Here is a 21,630-nt window from a genome sequence, read left to right as displayed (position 1 = left end):
TGATTGAGTTCCTTTAAAACAGTTTGCTCTAAAAAGCTTCTTCCATAAAAAAGCACACTGTGAAATGTGTTTACATTACAATATGGCAGTTACATTACATTACATTAAATATATATATATATATATTGTGCATCTGTTTATTTACTGTGAGTTTTTGCTAACTGACCGAGGAAAGTAGCAGAGAGATCTGTAGCCTCATGCTAAAAGCCCAAGTGTTAGTTTGCCAACTATTGATGTTCCCACGATATTTTGAGGACAAAAAACTGAGGCAAACTGGAACGATGCTGTGATGCTGATAAAGGCAATGCAGTGTATGGAGGTTAAACAACTGAAAGGCAGACGTATTTGGTGTGAGTCTGTGCAGACTGTTGTCTCGCTGGGGCCAAGCACTTCTTAGGCATTTGTTGCATATTTTTACCAAGTATAGAATGTAGGAAATCTAAACTTGACACATTCAAAACTTTTGTTTTTTTTTTAAAGGTGGGAGCTTGTTTTAAATTTTTAAGCTAGGCTTTTTAACTAATGCTTCAGAAATGCCTTTTCAAACTCACAGAGCAAAATGAGTGTGATGATGGAAAAGAACAAAGGCAAAGTTGCTCATTAGACTTAGTTAAGGCTAAGTTGATCATTGATACAAATTTGCATTATTTTCCCTGCATGGCATTCTGTAACAACTTTACTCTGTGTGCTTTTGTTCCAGTTGACATTTGCTTGAATGGCAAAGCAAGTTGGCAAATTTTGTGCTGCTGGTCTTTGAAGTTGTGACTCCAGCCCAAACAGCCTTCTCTTTGTGTGCAGCAGGGAGCCCTTTGGCTCTGGAGAGGGATGCAAACAGCACAAAGGCTAGAAAGGGTCTTTGCATACGAAGTGTCACAATGCTCTCCAGCACTTAACTTGAAGTAGCTCAGGGCTTGTAGGAATATTGGGTTATTTTCCGTGAATTTTTCCTTTGCTATGCAAGGAGTTAAAGTTCAAAGTGCACAAGATTAACCTGAAAGTACATTTTTGATCTTCAAACAGAGCTTAGTATGCAGAAGGATTTAAGCTACAGTGGGAATTCACTGTCTCCTCTGTTCAATACAGTTGTTTTTTCATGACGCAGTTGCAGTGCAAGCTCTCTGAGGTACAAAGGAAGGAGCAGGGATTTACTCGAGATGGATAAAGTTTGCTTCATGATTTACTCGTTCTTTCTAGAGTAGTACTAAGAACTGCTGCACATCACCACTTGTCTGAAAAGCTTGTCAGAATTCAGTGTCAAAATATAAATGATGGCTTAGGAATGAGGGGCTTCATATAAATAAGACAGTGTATAAATATCTATTTATTGTAGTATTTGCACATTTCACGGTCAGCTGAACTCCTTTCACCGTTCATAGCCCATATTCCTTATAATAGGAAGGTACCTTGCACAACATGTGTGTTACTGCTCCTCAGATGACCCAATTTGGTCATAGCTGTACATTTCTGAGGGAGCACTGACAGATAACTGTAACTGTTAGAGCTTTTCAGTGTTTTCGTATATATACAGAGCTAAGGATGTGCATGAGCAATCCCAGGATTGAGCTGCAGCAATTTTCTTTTAATGCATCTCTGTAGCCACTGTTTGGGGAGGAAGAATGCTGCACGGCAATGGGAGCTGCTCACCTCACTTTTATGCTGACCTTCTTGAGCAGTTGGATATTTGATGGTTGAAGAATAGAGGGGCTGGGGACCACAATATCTTAAAAGGGAAAGGCCTCCCGAATTTATAAGATTGAGGTCAGCCTTCTGCCTGTGCAGGTGAGAGAGGGCTCGGTGAGAGAGGAGGCGTCAGGAGCCATCTGGAAGGGCTGTGAGGCCACGTCAGCCCCGTGTCCCTCGGGCCAGTCGGCTGACCTGCTTTTGTATGTGCCCTTTAACCCATTTTGGCAACTCCAGCAATTTCAAAAGGCAATAATTAGCAACAGTCTATTTAGGCTGACCCAGCTGGTTTTGACTGAGCCAAATTAGGGACCAGTGGCCCAAGCATCCCAGGATCCTGAGGGAATTGGCTGACATAGTCGCCAGGCCACTCTCGATGGTGTTTGAAAAGCCGTGGTGGTCAGATGAAGCCCCTGATGACTGGAAAAAAGACAATGTCACATCCATTTTAAGAAGGGTAGAAGGGATAACCCAGGGAACTACCAACCTGTCAGCCTCACCTCTTTGCTGGGGAAGAACATAGAGCGTATCCTCCTGGAAGCTATGCTAAAGCACATGGAAGAGAAGGAGGTGATACAGGATAGCCAGCATAGCTTCAACAAAGGCAGGTCCTGCCTGACCGACCATGTCTTTCTATAATTGTGTAACTGTGTCAGTGAACAAGGGAAGAGTTGCTGATGTCATCTGTGTGGATTTCCATAAGGCTTTTGACATGGTCCCCCATAACATCTTTCTCTCCAAACTGGAAAGATATTGTTTTGTGTGTGCTGTTCGATGAATGAGGAACTGCTTGCAAGATCATACCCAGAGGATGGTGGTCAATATCTAGGTGGAGATCAGTGTCAAGTGGTGTCCCACAGGGTTCATTACTGGAACAGGTGCTCTTTAACATCTTCATTAATGACATCGACAGTGGGATTGAGTGCACTCTCAGCAAGTTTGCTGATGATACCAAGCTGTGGGGTGCAGTTGACAAGCCTGAGGGACGGGATGCCATCCAGGGCGATCTGGACAGGCTGAGCAGTGGGCCCGCATGAATCTCATGAGGTCCAACAAATCCAAGTGCAAAGTCTTGCACCTAGGTCAAGGCAGCCCACCCCCCCTCCCCCCCACCAATACAAGCTGGGCGATGAAAGGATTGGGCATACCCCTGCCAAAAATGACCTGAGGGTGCTGATGGATGGGAAGCTGGACTCAGAATCACAAAATCACAGAATCATATGATTCTGTATGAACCAGCAATGCGCCCTCACAGCTCAGACAGCCAACTGTATGCTGGGCTACATCAAAAGAAGCGTGGCCAGGAGAGCAAAGGTGATCCTACCCCTCTGCACTGATGAGACTTCACCCCTGGAGTCCTCAGTACAGGAGAAATGTGGACCTGTTTGAGCTTTATTTACAACAAAGGTTTTTTCAATAAGGGTGGTGAGGCACTGGCACAGGCTACCCGGGTTGGTGGTGAATGCCCCATCTCTGGAGACACGGTGAGGCTGGATGGGCTCTGAGCACCTGATGGAGCTGTGGGTGTCCCTGTTCATTGCAGGAGGATTGGATCAGATGGCTTTTAAAGGACCCTTCCAACTCAAATGATTCTATGATTCTATGATTAAGCAGGCCTGTGGACTGGTGAAACCAGCGCAGGATGCTGCAAGAGGCATCTCCTTTGTAGTTTGAATGAGGTTTCATTGATTAACGTGTATATGTTAGCATGAGTATTAAGCTGTATTAAAGCCACTATTAACTGAAAATAACTCAGCTTTCCATGTAGGATTCCCTTTCAATAGGTAACCTAACTTAATTTGAGCAGCACAGCATGGAACTTACACAGTGCATTGGAGGAGATGATGCTGTCTGCTCCCTACGCTTGAAATTGTATCATCCTCTCTTGAAAGGAATTGCACATATTGTACACATTTTAAAACACCAATTAGATCTGTTTTCCTTAACGCTTCTACTTAGATTTTTTTTTTCCATAGGAAAGTTGGCTGCATTTTAATACTGATCTTTCTGTAACAAATGCATTGCTGAGGGGGTGGGCTTTTTTTAAAACATGAAGGGCTTCTGAGACTCAGTTCAGTGACTCATTAATATATAATAGTATGTGCAAACAAGGACTTGCGGTGTGTAGCAATGCTTCTTTTACACTAATGTCATGTTCAGTGGTAAATGGCTGCCTTCCCAGTTATTTGTACCATATTTGTACTTTATTAACCATGCATGCTTATACCCAAGTAGAGATTGCAATGCAGGTAGCTTCCAGAGTTGGAATTAAAGGGTACCACTTACTTTCTGGACCTTTGCTGTGTCAGAATTCATATCCAAAGTTGTGAGAGACGTGCATGATTTTACAGGGACTTTGACTTGCAGGGAAGTTCTTGTAGCTGAACATCCAATCGGGCTCTTGGTTGTTGCTTTTTTCTTTTCAAATATTTTGGCTTTGAGATGAGATGCTGAACTGTCTTTCATTTTAACTTTGAGAAAGGCTGTAAAGAACAGTGTGCACGTATTCACAGTGGGCACAGTCTGTTGGTAAAATGGAGCAAAGTTGGCTACATCTGTCAGGTTCTCTGGTCCTTTTGGTGTCAGCATGCCTGGTGAGGTGAGAGCAGGTATCCCACAGCATACCCGCATGGAGCAGGAATGCTGGACGCAGGCAGACAGATCATCACAGCACTGATGGAAGCCAAGCCTGGATTACCCTACGTAGCAGAGCTGGGAGGAAGAGCTGGCAGACCGGTCCTGCAGGCTTCTTAGGGAGCCCAGTTTGCACAAGACAGAAAGTACGCAAGTGGTAACAAGGCAATCACATGCCGGCCTGACTTCAGCCATCAGCAGAGCATTGCTATGGTTATTAGCTAAGTATTTCCATAATGTGTGTCTGTGCAAGTTATAATTAGAACCAAGCCTGCCCCTTGCTAATTACAAGCTTGCTTAGAAGTATAGTTTATATAAAGCTTTTAAAACTTCGTATGAGGAAGATACACATCCACAGGCATAATGAGAATGATGCCTTATTCTCAAACTGAAGTGTATAAGCTTTGGTGTCTGTTTCTCCCTCCCTTCATGCTTTTATGTTGCATCCTCATCCAAAGGTTTTGCCAGAAATGCTGTCCAAGTTTCACCAACATCAAACCAGTGATTTTTGAGATTTCTTCCAGTGAGATTTCTTCTTCAGTCTCACCAAGAGAGTAAGCCAGATGTAAACCAGCTAAGATGTCTTTGAGCTTCGTGTTTGGAGAAGATGAATAGCAATACTTAGATCTCTTGTGCAAAGAAGTTAAGGAGTCTTGAAAGTTTTGTTAAACACTCTGGGCAGGATCTGTATGAGTGCTGATCCATCTATGGAGACTTGCTGCGTGTTTGCTTGAATAGTGCTGCACCTGCATGCCTTCAGCTCAGACTCTTAGGAATAAAGTGAAGCTGACAGTGTAAGTACAGAGTGTGTCTGTTGTGATAGTGCTGTGGCATCGTATCCTTCAGTGTCTGAAGGAGAAAGTGAATCCAGTGGAGCCTTCAGGGCTTCTGCTCTCAGCCTTTGACATCTCTGGTACAAGGAGATGTCCACTTCACCTTCAGTGCTTTACAGGAAGAAAAACAGAGTGGGATGCATACCCTCATGTGTGGGAAAGGGCAGGAAATTCCTGAAAGAACTGCAGCTAATGAATTACTCTATTTGCTTTTGTCTAGCCATATTTGAATTTTGTATTAGTTTGATTATTCAGGTCAGATCAGATTTAGGTCAGTTGAGATGGATTTTTTCCAAATCCAGTTCCCTTGATTCCTACTGTAAACGCTTACCAGATGACACGATGCGAAGCTGGAACAGACTTGAGCTGTGTGATGACCAAATAAAATCTCAGTGGAAACCACTTCCACGTTCCTAAGATCAGTTTCTCATGTAATAAATTCTGCAGCTAAAATTATATCAAATACTTTTCTGACAACAGTTGTTTTTATTTCTAACGGACAAATCCCAGCAGAGCTGTTTATAGGAAGCCTCTCTCTTGTGTTTGCTCTCACATGCCTGTTTTTTAGACCTACACTGAAGAGCAAATACGTGTAAAAATTTCTCGGTGTCCTTGCCAGTGCTGCTAGACCCACCTTGTTTTGTCTTGTCTGAAATCTTCCACCACATTTCTTTCATATTCTCCCGTTGGTAAGAGTTACATAGGAAATCACCATTAAAGACTTCTCCCTGAAGGGATGATCTGGATTTTTGCTGATGCCTTTCCTTCACATTGCTTTATCTGCCTGATCCTGGATGGAGACGAGTCATTCAAGTGGGTGCCTTTCTTGTGCCCACTGTGACACTATGGGCTAAAACTTGCAAAATCTTACAACAAAGAATACTTGAGAGGGTGAGCATCTAGGAGTATACACTGGTGTCCTTGGGCTTGGAAGGTGGAGTCCAGGCCATGTCTTAATCAAATGTACTCGCAGGAAAAGCTGCTTTAATTGGGTTTTTTAGTCTTAATTTTAGTGCTGTGTACTTTTCACCTTCGTTAAAATGGAACTAAAAAAACATCCAGAACTTCTCACCAGATCAACCTACAGCTTCTTCTCTTGTTACAGCCTTTCTATTAGTTTCCTGATATGTTGAAGGGAAGTCTTGACACCAGACTTCCTGGAGGAACATATTGGCTCATGTGGCAACATGTCAGTCTCCTCTGCATTAGATCAGGCAGATAAGAGCCGTGTCTTCAGTTTTGGAAAGTCTTGATGTACCTAAATCATGTGAGAAGGCCGTGTGCTTTCCTGTGTCTCTCCTCAGTGACTTCTACAGCCATGTTAAATTGTCGACTGCCATTTGTCTGCTTTGATTAGATGCGTTCTGTGCGTACCTCAAAATATGGGATGTTTTAAAGCTAGATTTGCTATTTAAATAAGAGGTTTGCCTTAATTGGCTGTTACAAATTACAAGCAAGAGGGAATGATTTATTGCTTATAATTAGAAATGAGTTACGAGAGGGAATGTTGGTAATCATAAAATAAAGCTTGGAATACATTGATTTCCAGATGGCTGGCATTTTAAATTGCTCTTTAATGTAGAATAGGCCAGATACAAGAAAAAAAAATCTGACATCCATCTTTTTTCCTTGATGGATTGCTTGTGCAAATCTGTAGATACCTGATTTTTGAAATACTGATTTTGTTGCATAATCTGATGGGAGCAACTTAATTTGCTCAGTACTGCATGCTATCAGTAGTGGTGGAAGAGGCGAGTTATTATGCTGCCTGGTGTTATTTTTGTCCTCGTGATGTCACCAGGGAAGATCTGCCATCACCTTTGGGTACAACGATCTCAACGGGCTGTTCTCAGAGGCTGCAGGTTACTGAGATGTTTTTCTTTTCATCTTTTGCCTCATTAACTGTTTTCATGAGATTGAGATTGATCAAAACACCTGTCCAAAAGCAAATATTTGTAATCCTCCTTTCTTGAGTCTAGCAAAACACATTTGTGTCGGAAATAAAAGCAGCAGTGCGACGGCTGAGAGTGTTTCAATAGCATAAGGCTTCTGTTGAGGTGGTAATGTTTTTGTTTGACTTTTTGAATTTTGTTCCAGTTACTATAGATCCAGGCATGATTTTAAAATGATTTATGTTTGCCTTATCTGCTAATTGTTGAATTTCTGCCATTATAGATAAATTCTGCACTGTTAGCATATGTAAGGCCATGCTACAAGGTAGTTGGACATATCTGGATCATCACCACATGAGATGTCTCACACCTGTGTTTTAAAAATGACATAGTCATTAGGCTTGCTTAACTGAGACCATCATGATTACTCATTTACCTTCATTAAAATGCTTCATAGCTTCCTTATTTTAAATAGCTTTTCTCAGCAAGGTACAAATCTGTTTCTCTGCCATCATTTTATCTGAAAAAATTAGCATGGCGAAAGGAATAGCATATTTTCAGCTAATGTTTTCCTGACCTGTGGAGAGATGAGCTCATCAGTATCCTTATTGACAAGGCCAGGAAGAAGGTGTGTCAGCCAGAAATATTAAATCAGTCAGCCCTTCTTGTCCTGGAGCAATTGTAATTTCCCATGGTCTGCAGCAATTTCCTTTAGAATCAGATACGTGCAGAGATTGTTTTGGATCTGCTGCTGTAGTATAATTTCATTTGGTCCCAATAAGGTGGCCTTCGATGTCATTCTTTCCATTTTTGTTGTTGAAAACCTTTTGTTTTAGTGGAAAGAACAGCAAGTTGCCATTTTACAGCATCTGATTGAGGAATGAGTGCTGCAGCGATGGAGAATATTGCTCACTCTGAGCTGGGTTAGTGAAGACAGCAGATGTTGGCAACCTCTGCCCTTCTCAGAGCGGCGTGAAATGAGTGCTTAGTTCACTGTACATTAGCAAACTTCTGGCTTTTCAAGAGACATTCAGAAGTGCACCGGTGAGTGATGTAGGTGCTTATTTCTTTGCTGATGGACATTTCCTGTACTGGATAATAGAGGCTCTTATTTTTTTTACCAGTTTACTTCTGCGAGTTCGTACAGCCTGAATACTTCAGCCTGGGTATTTGCTAGAAGAGGCCAACCTCATTAGTGCTGAAGGTTCTCAGTGCGGTGCTGTCTGATGCTGCGCTGATGAAAGCGTAGCTCCTCTGATCCAGCATTAAAGAGAACTGAGTGGGAATCAAAAGTGGGAACAATTTCTCATTTCACTCTATTTTTTGTTGTCATTTTAGCTTTGCGTTTTTCCACTTGAAATGGCTCTTTCTATGATATTTCATGCACAGATAGAAGGATCCCTGGTAGGGTTCACATTCTGCCTGCTACTCCATCAGTCTCAGTGGTATAGCTGTAAAGCAGCTTGCTGTGCATGAACTGAGGTCACTGCCATGTGGTGCCACAACCTTTTGGTTGGCTTCTCTTTGTCATTAGCTAAGGTCTGTGTGGCCCTATAGCTAGGAAGAGTGATTCAGAGAAACTCCCTGATGCCTTCATGTGGATGGTGAGCTGGGCTGGGCGAAGGGCTGGTCAGCATGGCTGCCTGAAAGTCAAACAACTCAAGTGCACATGGTTTCAAGGTGTGAGCATCAGTGATGTTTTGTCATTCTATAGAGCTGATGTTTTCTATGGGCTCTTTTAGATACGCCACGGTGCACCCTCGCACCACAGTCCATTTTCTCCAGGCATCAGATGGCCATTGGTCAGTGTCATAACCAGCCATGGCCTCAGCCATGTGCCTTGGCTTCCTTCCTGGGGGAAGGGAATGACTCTTGTGAGCACCCAGCTCATAGCTAGCAGTGGGTCTGCAGCTGTATATGCAAACCCTGAAGTACTGTGAGATTGTTGTCATATTCCAGTCTGCGTTGCCTTCTGGAAAAGAGCTGGGGTCCTTGTCCAGGGAGGTCACTTCTCTCTTGTGCTGAAATGGCAGAACCATGGGTCATCATCTCCTGATGCTGTTTTCTTTCCAACAAGATCATTGAAACCTCTCAGAGAGGTAATTCCCAGCTTTCCGGTAAGGATAACGTTGACAGTACCTAATTAAAGGGCACTTTTAGCCAGGATAAACATTTATATTAATTTCCTTCTCACACAGATGTCTGGTAAACTGACTTCCTGAGGCAAAACCATCTGGCCTCAGGTGGGAGGGGTATTTCAACCAGCATGAAGAACCTGACCCAACTCCCACTGGACTGTTTCTAAATGGCTTTTTCTGTCACTGAAGTGGCAGACACATGAAATACCTGCAGTAGAGTTAGACAGGTTTTGTACACGTTTGCCTTGGAAGACCTGCATAATGGTACTGCATGCTGGTGGCTCCAGGCTCCACTTCCAATCGTGTATTCTAGGTTTGTCTGTGTATAAAATTAGTATGTGTGGTAAGCAGCAGTAAGATGTTCCCTACTTGGATTGACTAAATTAAAATTCAGTAAGAAACACGGCTTTGGGTGAGTTTCCAAATTACTTTCAGGGTTTTGCTGAGGAGATTGTTATGGAATCATAAACCTTTTCACTGGGCAAATAGCCTGATGCGAGTTACGTGCTTTTATTGCCTCATAGTACGCCTCCTATTTTATGTACTGTGCAGTGTAATCTTTTGTTATTAAATAATAAGCAAAATAAAAACAGTTGTTTGTCACAGCCAGCTTGTTTTCCAGAGAATTTGTTCCCTTTGAAAGTTCAGTCTGTGTGATCTTAGCCCTGTCAGAAGCTATTATACTGCATCTTCTTTTAAATCGTTCAGCTGGAGGACAAACCTCGATGTTATCGTGCACATCTCAGCCGAGAGCGGAGCAGATTCGGTGGGGAGCAGCCTCTGATGACATGCACTGTGCTGCTGGTTTTGTCGGGAACATGTCAACATTATCTGCTTCCAGCGCTACGTGTGTTGGCTGACACGAGCATTGGTAGATCTGTATAATTTCTGAAGCAGTTTGAAATGTGGATATAACACTTAGGGCTGTGTGAAGTCTTGAAGTCTTCTTTTTTTTTTCTTTTTTTCTTTTTTTCTTTTTTTTTTCTTCCCTCCTTCTGATGGCTCGTATTGCTGTTCAGAAAGTTGCTGGTTTGTTGCTCCCTCCCACTGTACTGTAATACAGTGTGCTGACTGTATTTGATTGTAGAATTCATAACAGAAGTGCTTCAAGCTAGAAATTGTCATTGCTAACGAGCAACTGGTGGAAGGTTTGGGAAGACCAGGAGCACCACTGCTTTCCAGTCACAGCACTTCATTTGAAATAGAGGCTGTTGCTTTAGTGTATTTGGGATCACACCTTAATGCAGGATGGGATGCTTACTTAGGGGTCTTGCTCTTGGACTTCAACGGACAGGGTTTTTCTGCATCCCATGAAAGCATATTATAGATTAAAAGTAGGGTGAGATTCTTCACTTCCCTGTTTTTTCAAGCTGCTTGTTTGATCCATAATGCTCAGACCTGTCTCAACCTCATGAGCATCGTGCTTTTCCATGAGGACACACAGCACCCCTCTCCTTCATGCTCTGTAGTGCAGCCAGGCAGCAGAAGGAGCCGTATGGGTAGCCATGGCAGCCAGTAATTGATGGCTCCATATGGCCAGTGTGCTGCAGCTGCTCTGGTTTAAGGAGGTCAGGGCATCGGGGCATTTAAGGAACTAACCAAACCTAGGCATCCCTATAAAGCCTTCCTGAATGAGTTTGTACAGTAATAGCAAGCTTTTCCATGGGTGTGAGACCAAAGGGAGAGAAATCAACTTACTTTCTTTTTTAAATGATATCGAAAAGCATTATTTTAGAGGGAAGTTTTTGGGATGGTTTTTAGTTTTTCTCAGTTCTTGCTGTAGCTTGCAGTAGCACAATGCAGAGGGCTCAGCCTGGCCCTGAGCTTTATGGTGCATGAAACGGTGTGCTGAGAGAGAAACCACATTACCTAAACTGGATGACAGTGCTGTGTTTCTAGTAATGAAGTGACGAAATACTCTTAGTGAGCAATTGGCATGGAGCAGAAATGCAGCTTTAATTTCAGAACGGGTGCAAGAGTCACTCACTGCTGAAAAATGGCATGGAAGGGCTCTTGGATATAGCATTAGTTTGCAAGTAGGCTTTTCGTAAGCGTGAATCTTATTATTTTCATTAGGGGACCATTTTAATTAAAGTGAAACTGGAATGTTTACTTTCTGCTTCCTGTAGCTTGTGATGGTTTTCTTCACTGTGTGAGCACTCGCATAATTTGCTCTAAAAGAAGTGTCAGCAGTTTCTGATTACCTTGTGAGTCTTACTCAACAGCTTGATTTTAATTGGGGGGAGGAAAGATTTCTGGGTGCTCTAGGGAGGTCTGAAGCCTTTTGGTATCATGAAGCAATAGTTGCTATCTTTGGTGCAATGTTAATTACAATAATCACTTCTAGTGGTTTAAAATAAAGGTCCTTCATTGCTTACCCCCGTTGGGCTTTTTCTCAGTTATGTCAGTGAAATACAACCTGGATGATAATTAGCATCCCTCAGCTGCTTAACCTTTTGGCACCTCTGCATTTGTGTTTTTGTAAATGTTTGAACAGAGTGACTTTTGGAAAGCACAGATTGACAGGTAGCCTCAAATTTTGGGAGCACTATACAATTCAGGCTAGGTAAAGAAAGGAGACGGTCAGGCACTTGGAGTGAAGTTTGCTCGTGCTTTCACATGCATTCTCTCTAAGCCCAGAAGTCCGCCTGGAATTGTAAGTAATAGATAATTTATGTAGGTCAAGAGGATCTCTTTCTTGAAGATTTTGATCATCATAAGATATGACAAGAGGTGTCTGTCACAGAAGAATGTGTTCTGGATCGTGCAGCAGTGCAGCTCCCGAAGCACTCCTGTACCATCTTTTCATCTGTATCTGCTGCAAGGAGTCACCTTGGACTCCTTTGGTTGTTGAAATGCCTTTCGGGTCTTGCAAAGCATTCCAGAGATGACCGTTTTTGGAGCTCAGCCAGCGCCTTGTATTTTAATATTGTCTTCTTCATCACAGATAATGATCAGAAGTACGCCCTGCTCGTTCTCTGGGGTTATGTTTCCTCCTGCTGATTATTTGAAATAAATAAATAAGTAGGAAAACAACTGGTATCTGTGTGTCAACAGGAAGGAATGACTAATAGAAAAGGGAGAGCAAAGATACTGCTTATCATAAAAGACTACATCTCCAGAAACATAAATTGGTATTCATTAAGTTGTTTGCGTAGAGTTAGTTAAAAGACATACTTGAGGAGCTGTTGGAGCCGTGGTTCAGTAGAAAACAAGTCATGCTTTTCACGACTGGATGTATCTAGATGAGGAGGAAAGCCTGAAAAGCAACAATAACTGATGGATTGAGAACAGCCTTCGTGGCAGTAAGGAGACAACAGTCTGTGAAATGCTTTTCAGAAAAGAATGATACTTAGTGCTCAGCTGTGGTGTAATACTGATTCATCTTTTCTCCTCGGATATGCAGGTCTTCTTTGATGCAATTTAAAAAAAAAGTTTATGTTCAGTTTCTGTTACTTGTTATTCCAGGTATGCAGGGTCCCTTTGTTTTTGATGATGATTTCCATAACTGGAGTTTAGCGTTCAATCTGATAATTGTGGAATCCTGTGTATAGAGTCTTACTGGTATCTTGCATATGTCATCAAATGAAGGGTAGTAGTTGCAGAGCAGTGCTGGGTAATTCAGAAGGTGGCTCAGTTTTGCCATGTCTGCATTGTTCCAAAAATGCTTTGTTTGTCCCCAAAGTGTGACCTGCCCCTCTGAGCCCACTGTGTTCCTTCCTGGCAGGCAGCCTGCAGGTGCAGCTTTTGCTGTGCTTGGAAGTGCTGCTGCTGCACACTGGAATGGCAGCAGAGGGATGAGGCATTGCTGTGAGGGTTGCCTGCTTCTTCTCTTCCTCACCGCTTCCTTGAGTCTTTTTGTTTCTGTAATATCTGATCAAAACATCTCTTTCATGGACCTTCAGGGTGAGCTGAAATGTTGTGCTTGTTGACCGGCATTTTTCTCCATGATCCTGAATTGGGGCAGATGCTTAGAAGGGAATGTGTGTACTAACTATTGTATGGTTTGTGACTGTCTGCTGTTAGCTTTGCTTTGCGTTTTAAAAAAAGTTAGTGCACAGCAGAACACTAGCAAAGTGCTTTCGTTTCTTGCATACTATACATCAAGCTCTTTTGTATATTGTGTAACTTTTCTAATGTTCACCATTTCTTTCCTTTTTTGCAGGTTAAGGCCCTTGATTTCTACACAGCTGGCTAAGAAGGCTGCCACTGAGGAGGTATGCAAAGCCCAACTCTTTGTAGAGTCATTAGGGTTGGAAAAGACCACTAAGATCACCCAGTCCAATCTCAGCCCACCTCTACCATGCCCACTGCCCACGTCCCTCAGTGCCAAATCTCCACAGTTCTTGAGCACTGCCAGTGATGGTGACCCCACCACTCCCTGGGCAGCTGTGCCACTGCATCACTACTCTATCTGAGAAACGATTTTTCCTAATATCCAACCTGAACCTCCTCTGAACCTCTTCCGTTGGTCTGGAAATTCCCACAAGCTTTTCTCAGCCTGTCTCAGGCTGTGTAGTAAATATGGGCAAAAGAAATGAGACTCATGTGTCAGCGGTCGGAGCAGGAGCTGGTTACTACAAGCAGTGCAACACTGAGGTTGTGTCTTCTAAACAAGGTTTGCCTTTACTTACCTGTCAGTAACTTTAGCCTCATAACCCCTAGTTCAGTAGGAAAAAAGGAAAGATTCTCTGCAAGCATCTAAAAGGGTATATATTGAACGAGTAGTAGGAGAGGCAGAGCTTTGTGCCTGTTTCATCACTTGGACTGTGCCCACAGAAATGGGGGACGATAATAAGTGCTGCTTCTGTGGAGCTGGTGGTGACACAAGGGAAGGGCTGATATTCTGGAGCCTGCCTAAAGAGATCAGTGAAGAAGCACGAAGTGACAGCTTACCCGGTAATAAATTGGCTTACTCTTTTTTTTGCTGTTTGGTTTGCTTTGGAAATAATTATATTTCCATTGAAAAGTTAGAGCTAGTAAGTGGTCACCATCAGAAACCCTCCCAGGGTGGCTTTGTGCATGTGAATGTTCTGCTGAAAGGGCCATGGCTGTTATCACTCACAGCAGTAACAGCTTTCCTTTGCTTTTATATTTACACTGTACAAAGTAAACACATGCATTTTGCTGATGATAAAAGAACTGTGTGTCTGACAATTCTGTTCCTAATATACCAAAGGAATTTGTCATTCCTTTCTTTTTTCCCCATGTATGGGTGATACCGATGCCCTTTTGAAAGGGTGCTGGCCAACTCTGATAGCTTGATGTGCTTTCACAATGCCCATGCGTATGTAAAGTTGCATGCCAAACTGAAGTCCAAGCTGTCTAGAAGTGAGTCCAGGAAGTTCTATTTAAAGATGTTGTTTGACTGCTTTATTTTTAAAATGACTAAAATCCACTGAGTTTCAGAAACAGTTTGATATCCTGCCTAGGGAAATACATTTTCACTTCTTATGTTACACTCATTAGAAAACCCTGCACATTTTTAGAAATATAGCAATCTGGAAATGGACATGATAATTAGAAGAAGGTCACATTTTAATTAGCATAGTGCAATTTTAAAAAATAATGACTCAATTGTAGCTCTTTTATATTCGCTCACTTTTTCAGAGCAGATGGATACTTCCAGCATAAAAATTGGTAGACATTATGATTCATGTCAAATGGTTGGGTCTATTTCTGCTTGTACCTGAAACGTAGATGGACTCAACTTCATCAGTCTAGAGGCAAAAACAATGGTAGGAAATACAAAATAAACTGGAGGGGAGTTCCTTTAAGTTGTATTATTAATTTGAGCATTCGAAATAATGAAAACTTGCCTTTGAGTGATCCAAACACCTAAACGTTTTCTGCTAAAATTAATGGGTGCCTTGTGGCTTATTAATGAGCTATTGAAGCAAACCCATAGATGGCTGTGAGTATCTCAGACATATTACTGCTTGACTGGCATGGTATGTGATATGTGACAATTTTAGGAGCAGCTTTGATATTTAAATAATTAGACCATCAGCTTTCTGATACGGGGACTTTCTGTTATGGCATACCTCTAAAGTGCTTGGAGTTAGAAAGATTCTGGGAGTTTCTGTATCAGAAGTAAATCCATTACCAAATAAATAATTACAGTGCTGCAACAGACCTTATTGCCAGCAGAACTGAAGAAGACACAGCAGTACGTGGTTGTGTGATGTGATCTAAAGCCTGGAGCACTGCAGGGCTTTTCTTGTGGTAGGGGTGAGGGAAGCTGTATGGGGCAGGGCACATCGCTGCAGGAGATGGATTTGGTGCCTGCCCCATTCCTGAAGTGGAGACAGCATTACTTGCTCCTCCACATTCACTGCTGTCTGCTTGCTGTGTGCTGCTGTTGCTCTCTCTCCCAGTGTCCTACCTAACCTTGGAGCATCTGACTAGGTGCAGATGCTGGAATAGGTCCAGCAGTGACCAATTCCCAGATTAGAGCTTGGAGGTTGTTATTCTGATATATTTCATAGGAAATGGTACAGATGCTGTTGTGTATTATGAACTTAGTGCTCTACCATAGCATTAAGTGCTGTCTAAAGAGTGCCATTTGTTCCACAGCTCATTGTGCCTCCAAATAAATCCGACCTGAGCTGTCAAAGCTAATAGTATTTCTTTTTTTTTCTAATTTGAAGGGTACATTTTTACCATCATTGAAGCACCAATAGCACTGTTACTGTGTAATAGGCTTGATGTGAGTCAAGCACAGTAAGGAAAAGGTTGTGAGCTTTCCTGCACGGCTCTGTTGAGGAGCTCTCAGGCCTAAATTTCTCCATACCTTCTCCTCAGGGGAAAGTTCTTTACCGAGTGGTGAGGTACTGGAACAGCTGCCCAGAGAGGTTGTGGATGCCCCATCCCTGGGGGTGTTCAAGGCTGGATTGGATGGGGCCCAGGGCAGCCTGGTCTAGTATTAGATATGGAGGTTGGTGACTCAGCAGGGGGATTGGAGTTTCACGATCCTTGAGTTTCCTTTCAACCCAAGCCATTCTGTGATTCTGACTTGCCTGTTGTCTGGAATGGCTACACCTCCAGCACTTGATGTGAGCTTCCAGCTCTCTTCTTGCTAAGCATTACGTAAGAATATTGAATAAAAAGGAGTGTCCTACTGCCCTTTCTTCTGTTTTGCAGGTGACCTTTCCAAATGCACAAGCAGAAGCCTCTAACTTAGAAAAGCCAGCGACTGTGCTAGTGGAGAGTGGCCCAATAGCTTATAACCTTGATGAAGAGGTGGAAGAGGAAGAAGCAGAAGAAGAAGATGATCACTGCATGAGTGCATTGCAGTTAATGGGAGGAAACGGTAAGTTGGGATGCTGTCTGCATTACAGCCTTTTATTTCTCTGGTGCTTCAGGTTTCTTGGGGCAGAGTTCAGGACAGACGGGGTTCCTGTACTTGTCTCAGCGCTTTGGCAGCTCATCCCAAGCTGAGCTTGCTCTTGTGAGAGATTGGAGTCATCTCTGTCAAAAATGGGACTTTCTTAGGGACTCCTCCAGAGAAAAGTCTGTGTCTCGATCTGTAGGTTAGGAAGGTTTCTCAAGAGGAAACTGACGTTGGGCCTTCTTTGGAATGACATTTATTAATGTGAATCTGAAGAATTAAGTAACCCCTCTATTAAAAGAGTTTGGGGCTTGTTGCCTCACAATGGTGCACAGGCCCTTTAGACTTGACTGTCCAGCTCAAGGCAGTCATCACAGCCTATTTCTGGGATAAGTGTCAGAGGAAGGAGTTCTCCAAATTCAGAAACGATATCGATAGTGTGTGGTGTGCTGTATGGCATGTAGATGTATGCTGATTTCTTTGGGCTACCCAGCAAAGCCTCTCACTTAATTGGACTTCTCTGCTGACAGGAAAGGGCAGTATCCTTTCTGTTGTGTTCTTCCTAGCAGGACACATCCATGTTTATCTTTTATTAAAAACTTCCCCTCAGAAGTTAAGCCTTGAAAATATACAAAAATATTTTTGAAATGAGGGTAGCTAATTATGGGTTTTGAAAAAGCAAGATGAGGATAAGTCTCCTCCTGAAATGTTATTTACTGCAAAAGTGTTTCCAGAACTATTAATTTACCTTTCATGGACAATATATATATATATATATATATATAGTTTTCATAAAAGCATGTGTTGCTTTTAAATTGATTTTTCCACTTCAAAATAATTGCTGAACCCTAGGAAAAAACAGTTTGTTGCCTGCATGTATTATTAGAATAACGTTCCCAAGAAAAGACACCCATGTGGGGGAGGGTGGGTCCATGTTTATTAATAAATCCCCAACAAAAATAGAATAAAGGTCACGGAGCTATTTTTTATTTGTAAATGTTACTATTTTAAAACCATTCTGAGAACATTCCGCTGCTCCCTGTCTGGTTTGGACAACAGCTGAAAAATCAGAGTTAAATAAAATAAAATAAAAAAGGAAAGGACTATTCCCAGAATTCAAATGCAGGTGTGCAGAGCTGTTTAGCAGAACAAATAACTCCTTTCTAACTGCTTTCTTTATGGATTTTAGACCTGTCTGCCTGGAATAACTGCAGGAATTACAGATGCTGAACATCATCCATTCTAGACGAATTATTATAGATTACACTTTATTTCTGCTTCAGAGCATTTGCTTGACTTTGGATCAAATGCTGCAGTATATTAAATTTGGAATATAAAGGTTAACATCACGGAATGCTCACATGTAATCCTTATCTTTAGGTTTGACTTTGCAACAGAAAATGTCTTTCTCACTTTATTCAGGAAGGACAGAGAAGTTGTGCGTTAGAAACACACAAGCGTGCCTTCTAATGCCCAGAACACACAGACTTCACAGCCAGCATCCTTTTAGGAAACAGAACAGGATTGGAAAAATTGACAAAATTTTAAGTTGTGCCTCTAGGAGTAAGTAGGTATGGGAGTTCTGAGTCAGATGTATGGGACACACTGCATGACAGAAACCCACTTCTGGAGGCTTTCAAGGTAAGGCTGGATCAGGCCCTGGGCTGTGGTGTCCCTGTTCATTGCAGGGGAGTTGGACTAGGGGACCTTCAAAGGTCCCTTCCAACCCTAAGGGACTCTATTCTGTTCTATGTAATGAGGTCCCAGTGACAAGTGAGTAGAAATATTTATACACATACATTTACAAATAATTTTATTATATGGAGGAAGAATGGAAGAACTTTTTCATCAACCCGAAGAAAATATGTGATTTTTTAAAATGCTTTTTTATGGCAGAATTTATCATCTGGTTGGACAGCAAGAACACAACCTGAAACTTGCAAGTACTTACGTTGAATGTTCCACCTACCTGGAATATTTGCATTTTTATCTATCTTTGTCTTCATGTGTTTCAGATTATGGCTGTGATATGGACGATGATGATGGCTATTAGTTCTGTTTACTTCTAAAGACATGGACTATTTCTTGTTCCCAGAAAAACTGCAATCTTCAAACTGTATGAATGGTGAAAGAAGCAGTCTATGGTCCGCAAATGTTATCAAGCAATCCTTACTTCTGTAAAGTGAATTTTAGCTTTGCATTGGCTCTGGTCAGTTTACATTGACTCATAACCCAGCAATAATGTTTGGGTTTGTACTTGAATTATTTTTATTTTGGTGGTTGTGGTTTGAGAATAAAATTATTGGGAGTCATGTTTTCAGACAACAAAAGAAAGAGACAAAATAGGCAACGTAAAAAGAGTTATATGACTCTACTTAGTGCACATTGTTGAAAGGGAGCATACAGAAGGGCAGACAGTGGGATGGATAAAAATGAGAAGCTCACCACCTGATTGAGTACACCAGGATTAATTGTCTTAAATACTACAGCCAACAGAGAACACTTCCAACATTTACTGACAAATTGCCCTTGTCATTCTATGCAATCTTCCATGCTCAAGCCTATCATAAATTGACAACAAGTTATGTATTGTATCTGTTTCTCTGAAATGGAGTAAATATTTACTGATACTAATCAATTCATAGATGTCTAGAAGTTGTCTCAATATAAGGTAATGGTGGCAGTGAGGAAGTGACTTACGCTGTAAGTCAGATATTTACGTGTGAGGAAGGAGAAACCCTGGGTGAGGCAAGAATTGGAGAGAGAAAGCTGGAGACACTGCTGGTGTCACGTACCTTTGGAGTCACTGGGAGCAGCCAGGAGGTGTTGTGGCTGGTGTTGCTGCAGGGGAGTGACTCCAGCCATCTCTACAGAGCTGCTCCCATCCAACTGAATTGGAGTGCAGGTCTGCTCCAAGAGCTGCCTGGCTTTAAAACCGGTTGAAAGCAAGAGAAAGCTGAGCTTTTTAATAAATAAGCTAGCATCTGCTTTGGCTGAATTTAATTTTATGTAATATATTTAACTTCCTGTGGGTAAATTAAAGGTCACCATGCAGCAGCCTGAATTTCATGGCTCAAATCCTACCCTTAAACAGTCTCTGCTACATGAATAATGCTGGGGCTTCAGCTGTATGTGCCCCAAAATGTCAACAGGCAGATCCTTGTCACCCAGATCAGCAATCCACACGCTGTGGTGGGACAGTGGATCAGGAACAGATCTGCAGTGCTGGATCCCACCCTGCTGCCTCTGTGCTGCCTTTCCCTGACACTGCTGGGTCTCCAAGGCTCCCAGCCCAGTGTGAGATGCACTGCCGTCTTGATGGCTGCAGCTGCAGGAGATAGGGTGCTTTCATCTCTCTCCCTTGTCTGTGACAATCACGAATGCTTTAGTATTGCAGACTTCTCTTATATCGGGCGAAGGTGGATGTTTATCTTACCACTATGGGTTCTGTTAAGCTGGCCTTCCTGGCTAGCTCTTCCTTCCTACCCTTTCTGGGATTTTGAAGCACCATTTTAAAGCACCACTCATTAAGGCACCAGTAATTCTGTTGCCTCAGAGGGTGGATAGTGTCAGGAGAAGAAGCTGCCTTGGGAAGGGACAAACCCCAGAGAGAGGAAGGGAGTGATGGTTCTCATACCTGTGGCCATTGCCAACAAGGGAAAGGACCTTTCATACTTCTTCTGTCCCTTTCAGTAGCTTGCATAAAGGGGATCATGTGAATAGAGCCAGAATGAGTGCATTTTTTAGGCACAGAGTTGATTTTGTTTGGGTGGTAAATGTAGTGTATTGACTAGGTTTTATGTGCTAGATATTTTGAGTCCCAAATAGGAGTATTTCTCAGTGATCTCTCTTAACAGTAGAGCTTGGTTAAAAAATGCAATAATAAAGAAGAAGATGTTGTAAGACTAATGGGAATAAAAGCTCTTCTGAATCAGATTTCAGTTTGCAGCACACTGAAGAGATTCCTTATAATTGCTGGGAAGCGGCTGGTGCTTTCATCAAACAGCCATAGCATTTTTTTCGGATACTTTATAAGCACTGCACAAAAAAGTTCATGGAGGAGATAAACCTTTCTACCTCTCTTTTATCTATACCATAATTCAAAATCATGCTATAAGCTGACAATAAAAATAAAAAAGTAGTTTGTTTTATCAAAGTTCATGGTCTGCGAGTCTTTGAGACAGCTGAGTTTGAGCACTGGGGTTTGAATTAATCTGTCAGTAGCACTGTTACAAGTAACCGTGCTCTCAGTGTATTCTCAGAGCTGGGTTTTATTCCAGGGTACACATTATTCTCCATGCAGGAAATAAACACGCATCAATAAACATGTGTATGACTCATGTAGGTCGAGAACGTTTCTCAAATGCGTAATGTTGGTTCGTAAAGAAACGGCTGAGTTCCGTATTGCTGAGAGTCTTTCCTGCAGTTTTCTGTGTCGATTTTCATGGGTTTGTTAGCCCTACAGAATATTAAACCTGCTGCCAAAGTAGGGACATTATGTGTGAGAGCTGAGAGTCCACTCGAATAACTCCTGCTAGCAAATATTAGTTTTGTTCTCACGTTGTGTTTCTGAGAACATTGTCTCCTGCACTGGGAGCAGCGAATGCTTTTCTATATCAGACAGGAAAATACTTGCAGGTTTTGAAAGCTCTCATGAGATCTTATTGGAGAAGGCTATCTCATAGTCTGCTAGAAGGGCAGTTAGAGAGCAAAGAAGGACCTGCAAACCCATAGCATCTCAGTATTGCTGGTGAAGCTAATGGCATGGTTTCTGCACAGGAGTCCTAAAGGCAGAGCCATGGTATTGCTCTGAGCATTGCAGGCTTCTTAATCTATAGTGGTTATCATAGAGTCATAGAATCATAGAATGGCCTGGGTTGAAAAGGACCACAATGCTCATCCACTTCCAACCCCCTGCTGTGTGCAGGGTCACCAACCACCAGACCAGGCTGCCCAGAGCCACATCCAGCCTGGCCTTGAATGCCTCCAGGGATGGGGCATCCACAGCCTCCTTGGGCAACGTGTTCCAGTGCTTCACCACCTCTGTGTGAAAAACTTCCTCCTCATATCTAACCTAAACCTCCCCTGTTTAAAACCATTTCCCCTTTTCCTATCACTATCCA

General features: G+C 42.4%; 1 protein-coding gene across 1 annotated transcript in view; it reads left to right on the top strand.

Moving 5' to 3' along the window:
• The window catches only part of BRF1 (BRF1 RNA polymerase III transcription initiation factor subunit), a 164,141-nt gene extending 142,717 nt beyond the window's left edge, over positions 1–21,424 (top strand). The window contains exons 16-18 of the mRNA XM_042815073.1: positions 13,343–13,394; positions 16,321–16,489; positions 18,523–21,424. Of these exons, the coding sequence (XP_042671007.1) occupies positions 13,343–13,394; positions 16,321–16,489; positions 18,523–18,560 (259 nt within the window). The 3' untranslated portion in view covers positions 18,561–21,424. The remainder of the gene's footprint in view (positions 1–13,342; positions 13,395–16,320; positions 16,490–18,522) is intronic.
• Positions 21,425–21,630: the final 206 nt, after the last annotated feature.

This window comes from Centrocercus urophasianus, unplaced genomic scaffold, assembly GCF_019232065.1.
Source record: "Centrocercus urophasianus isolate 14NV4802_14NV808 unplaced genomic scaffold, USGS_Curo_1.0 seq_14, whole genome shotgun sequence".
NCBI classification, from domain to species: domain Eukaryota; kingdom Metazoa; phylum Chordata; class Aves; order Galliformes; family Phasianidae; genus Centrocercus; species Centrocercus urophasianus.
The sequence above is the reverse complement of the archived record's forward strand: the minus strand, read 5'-3'. Positions and strand labels throughout refer to the sequence as shown.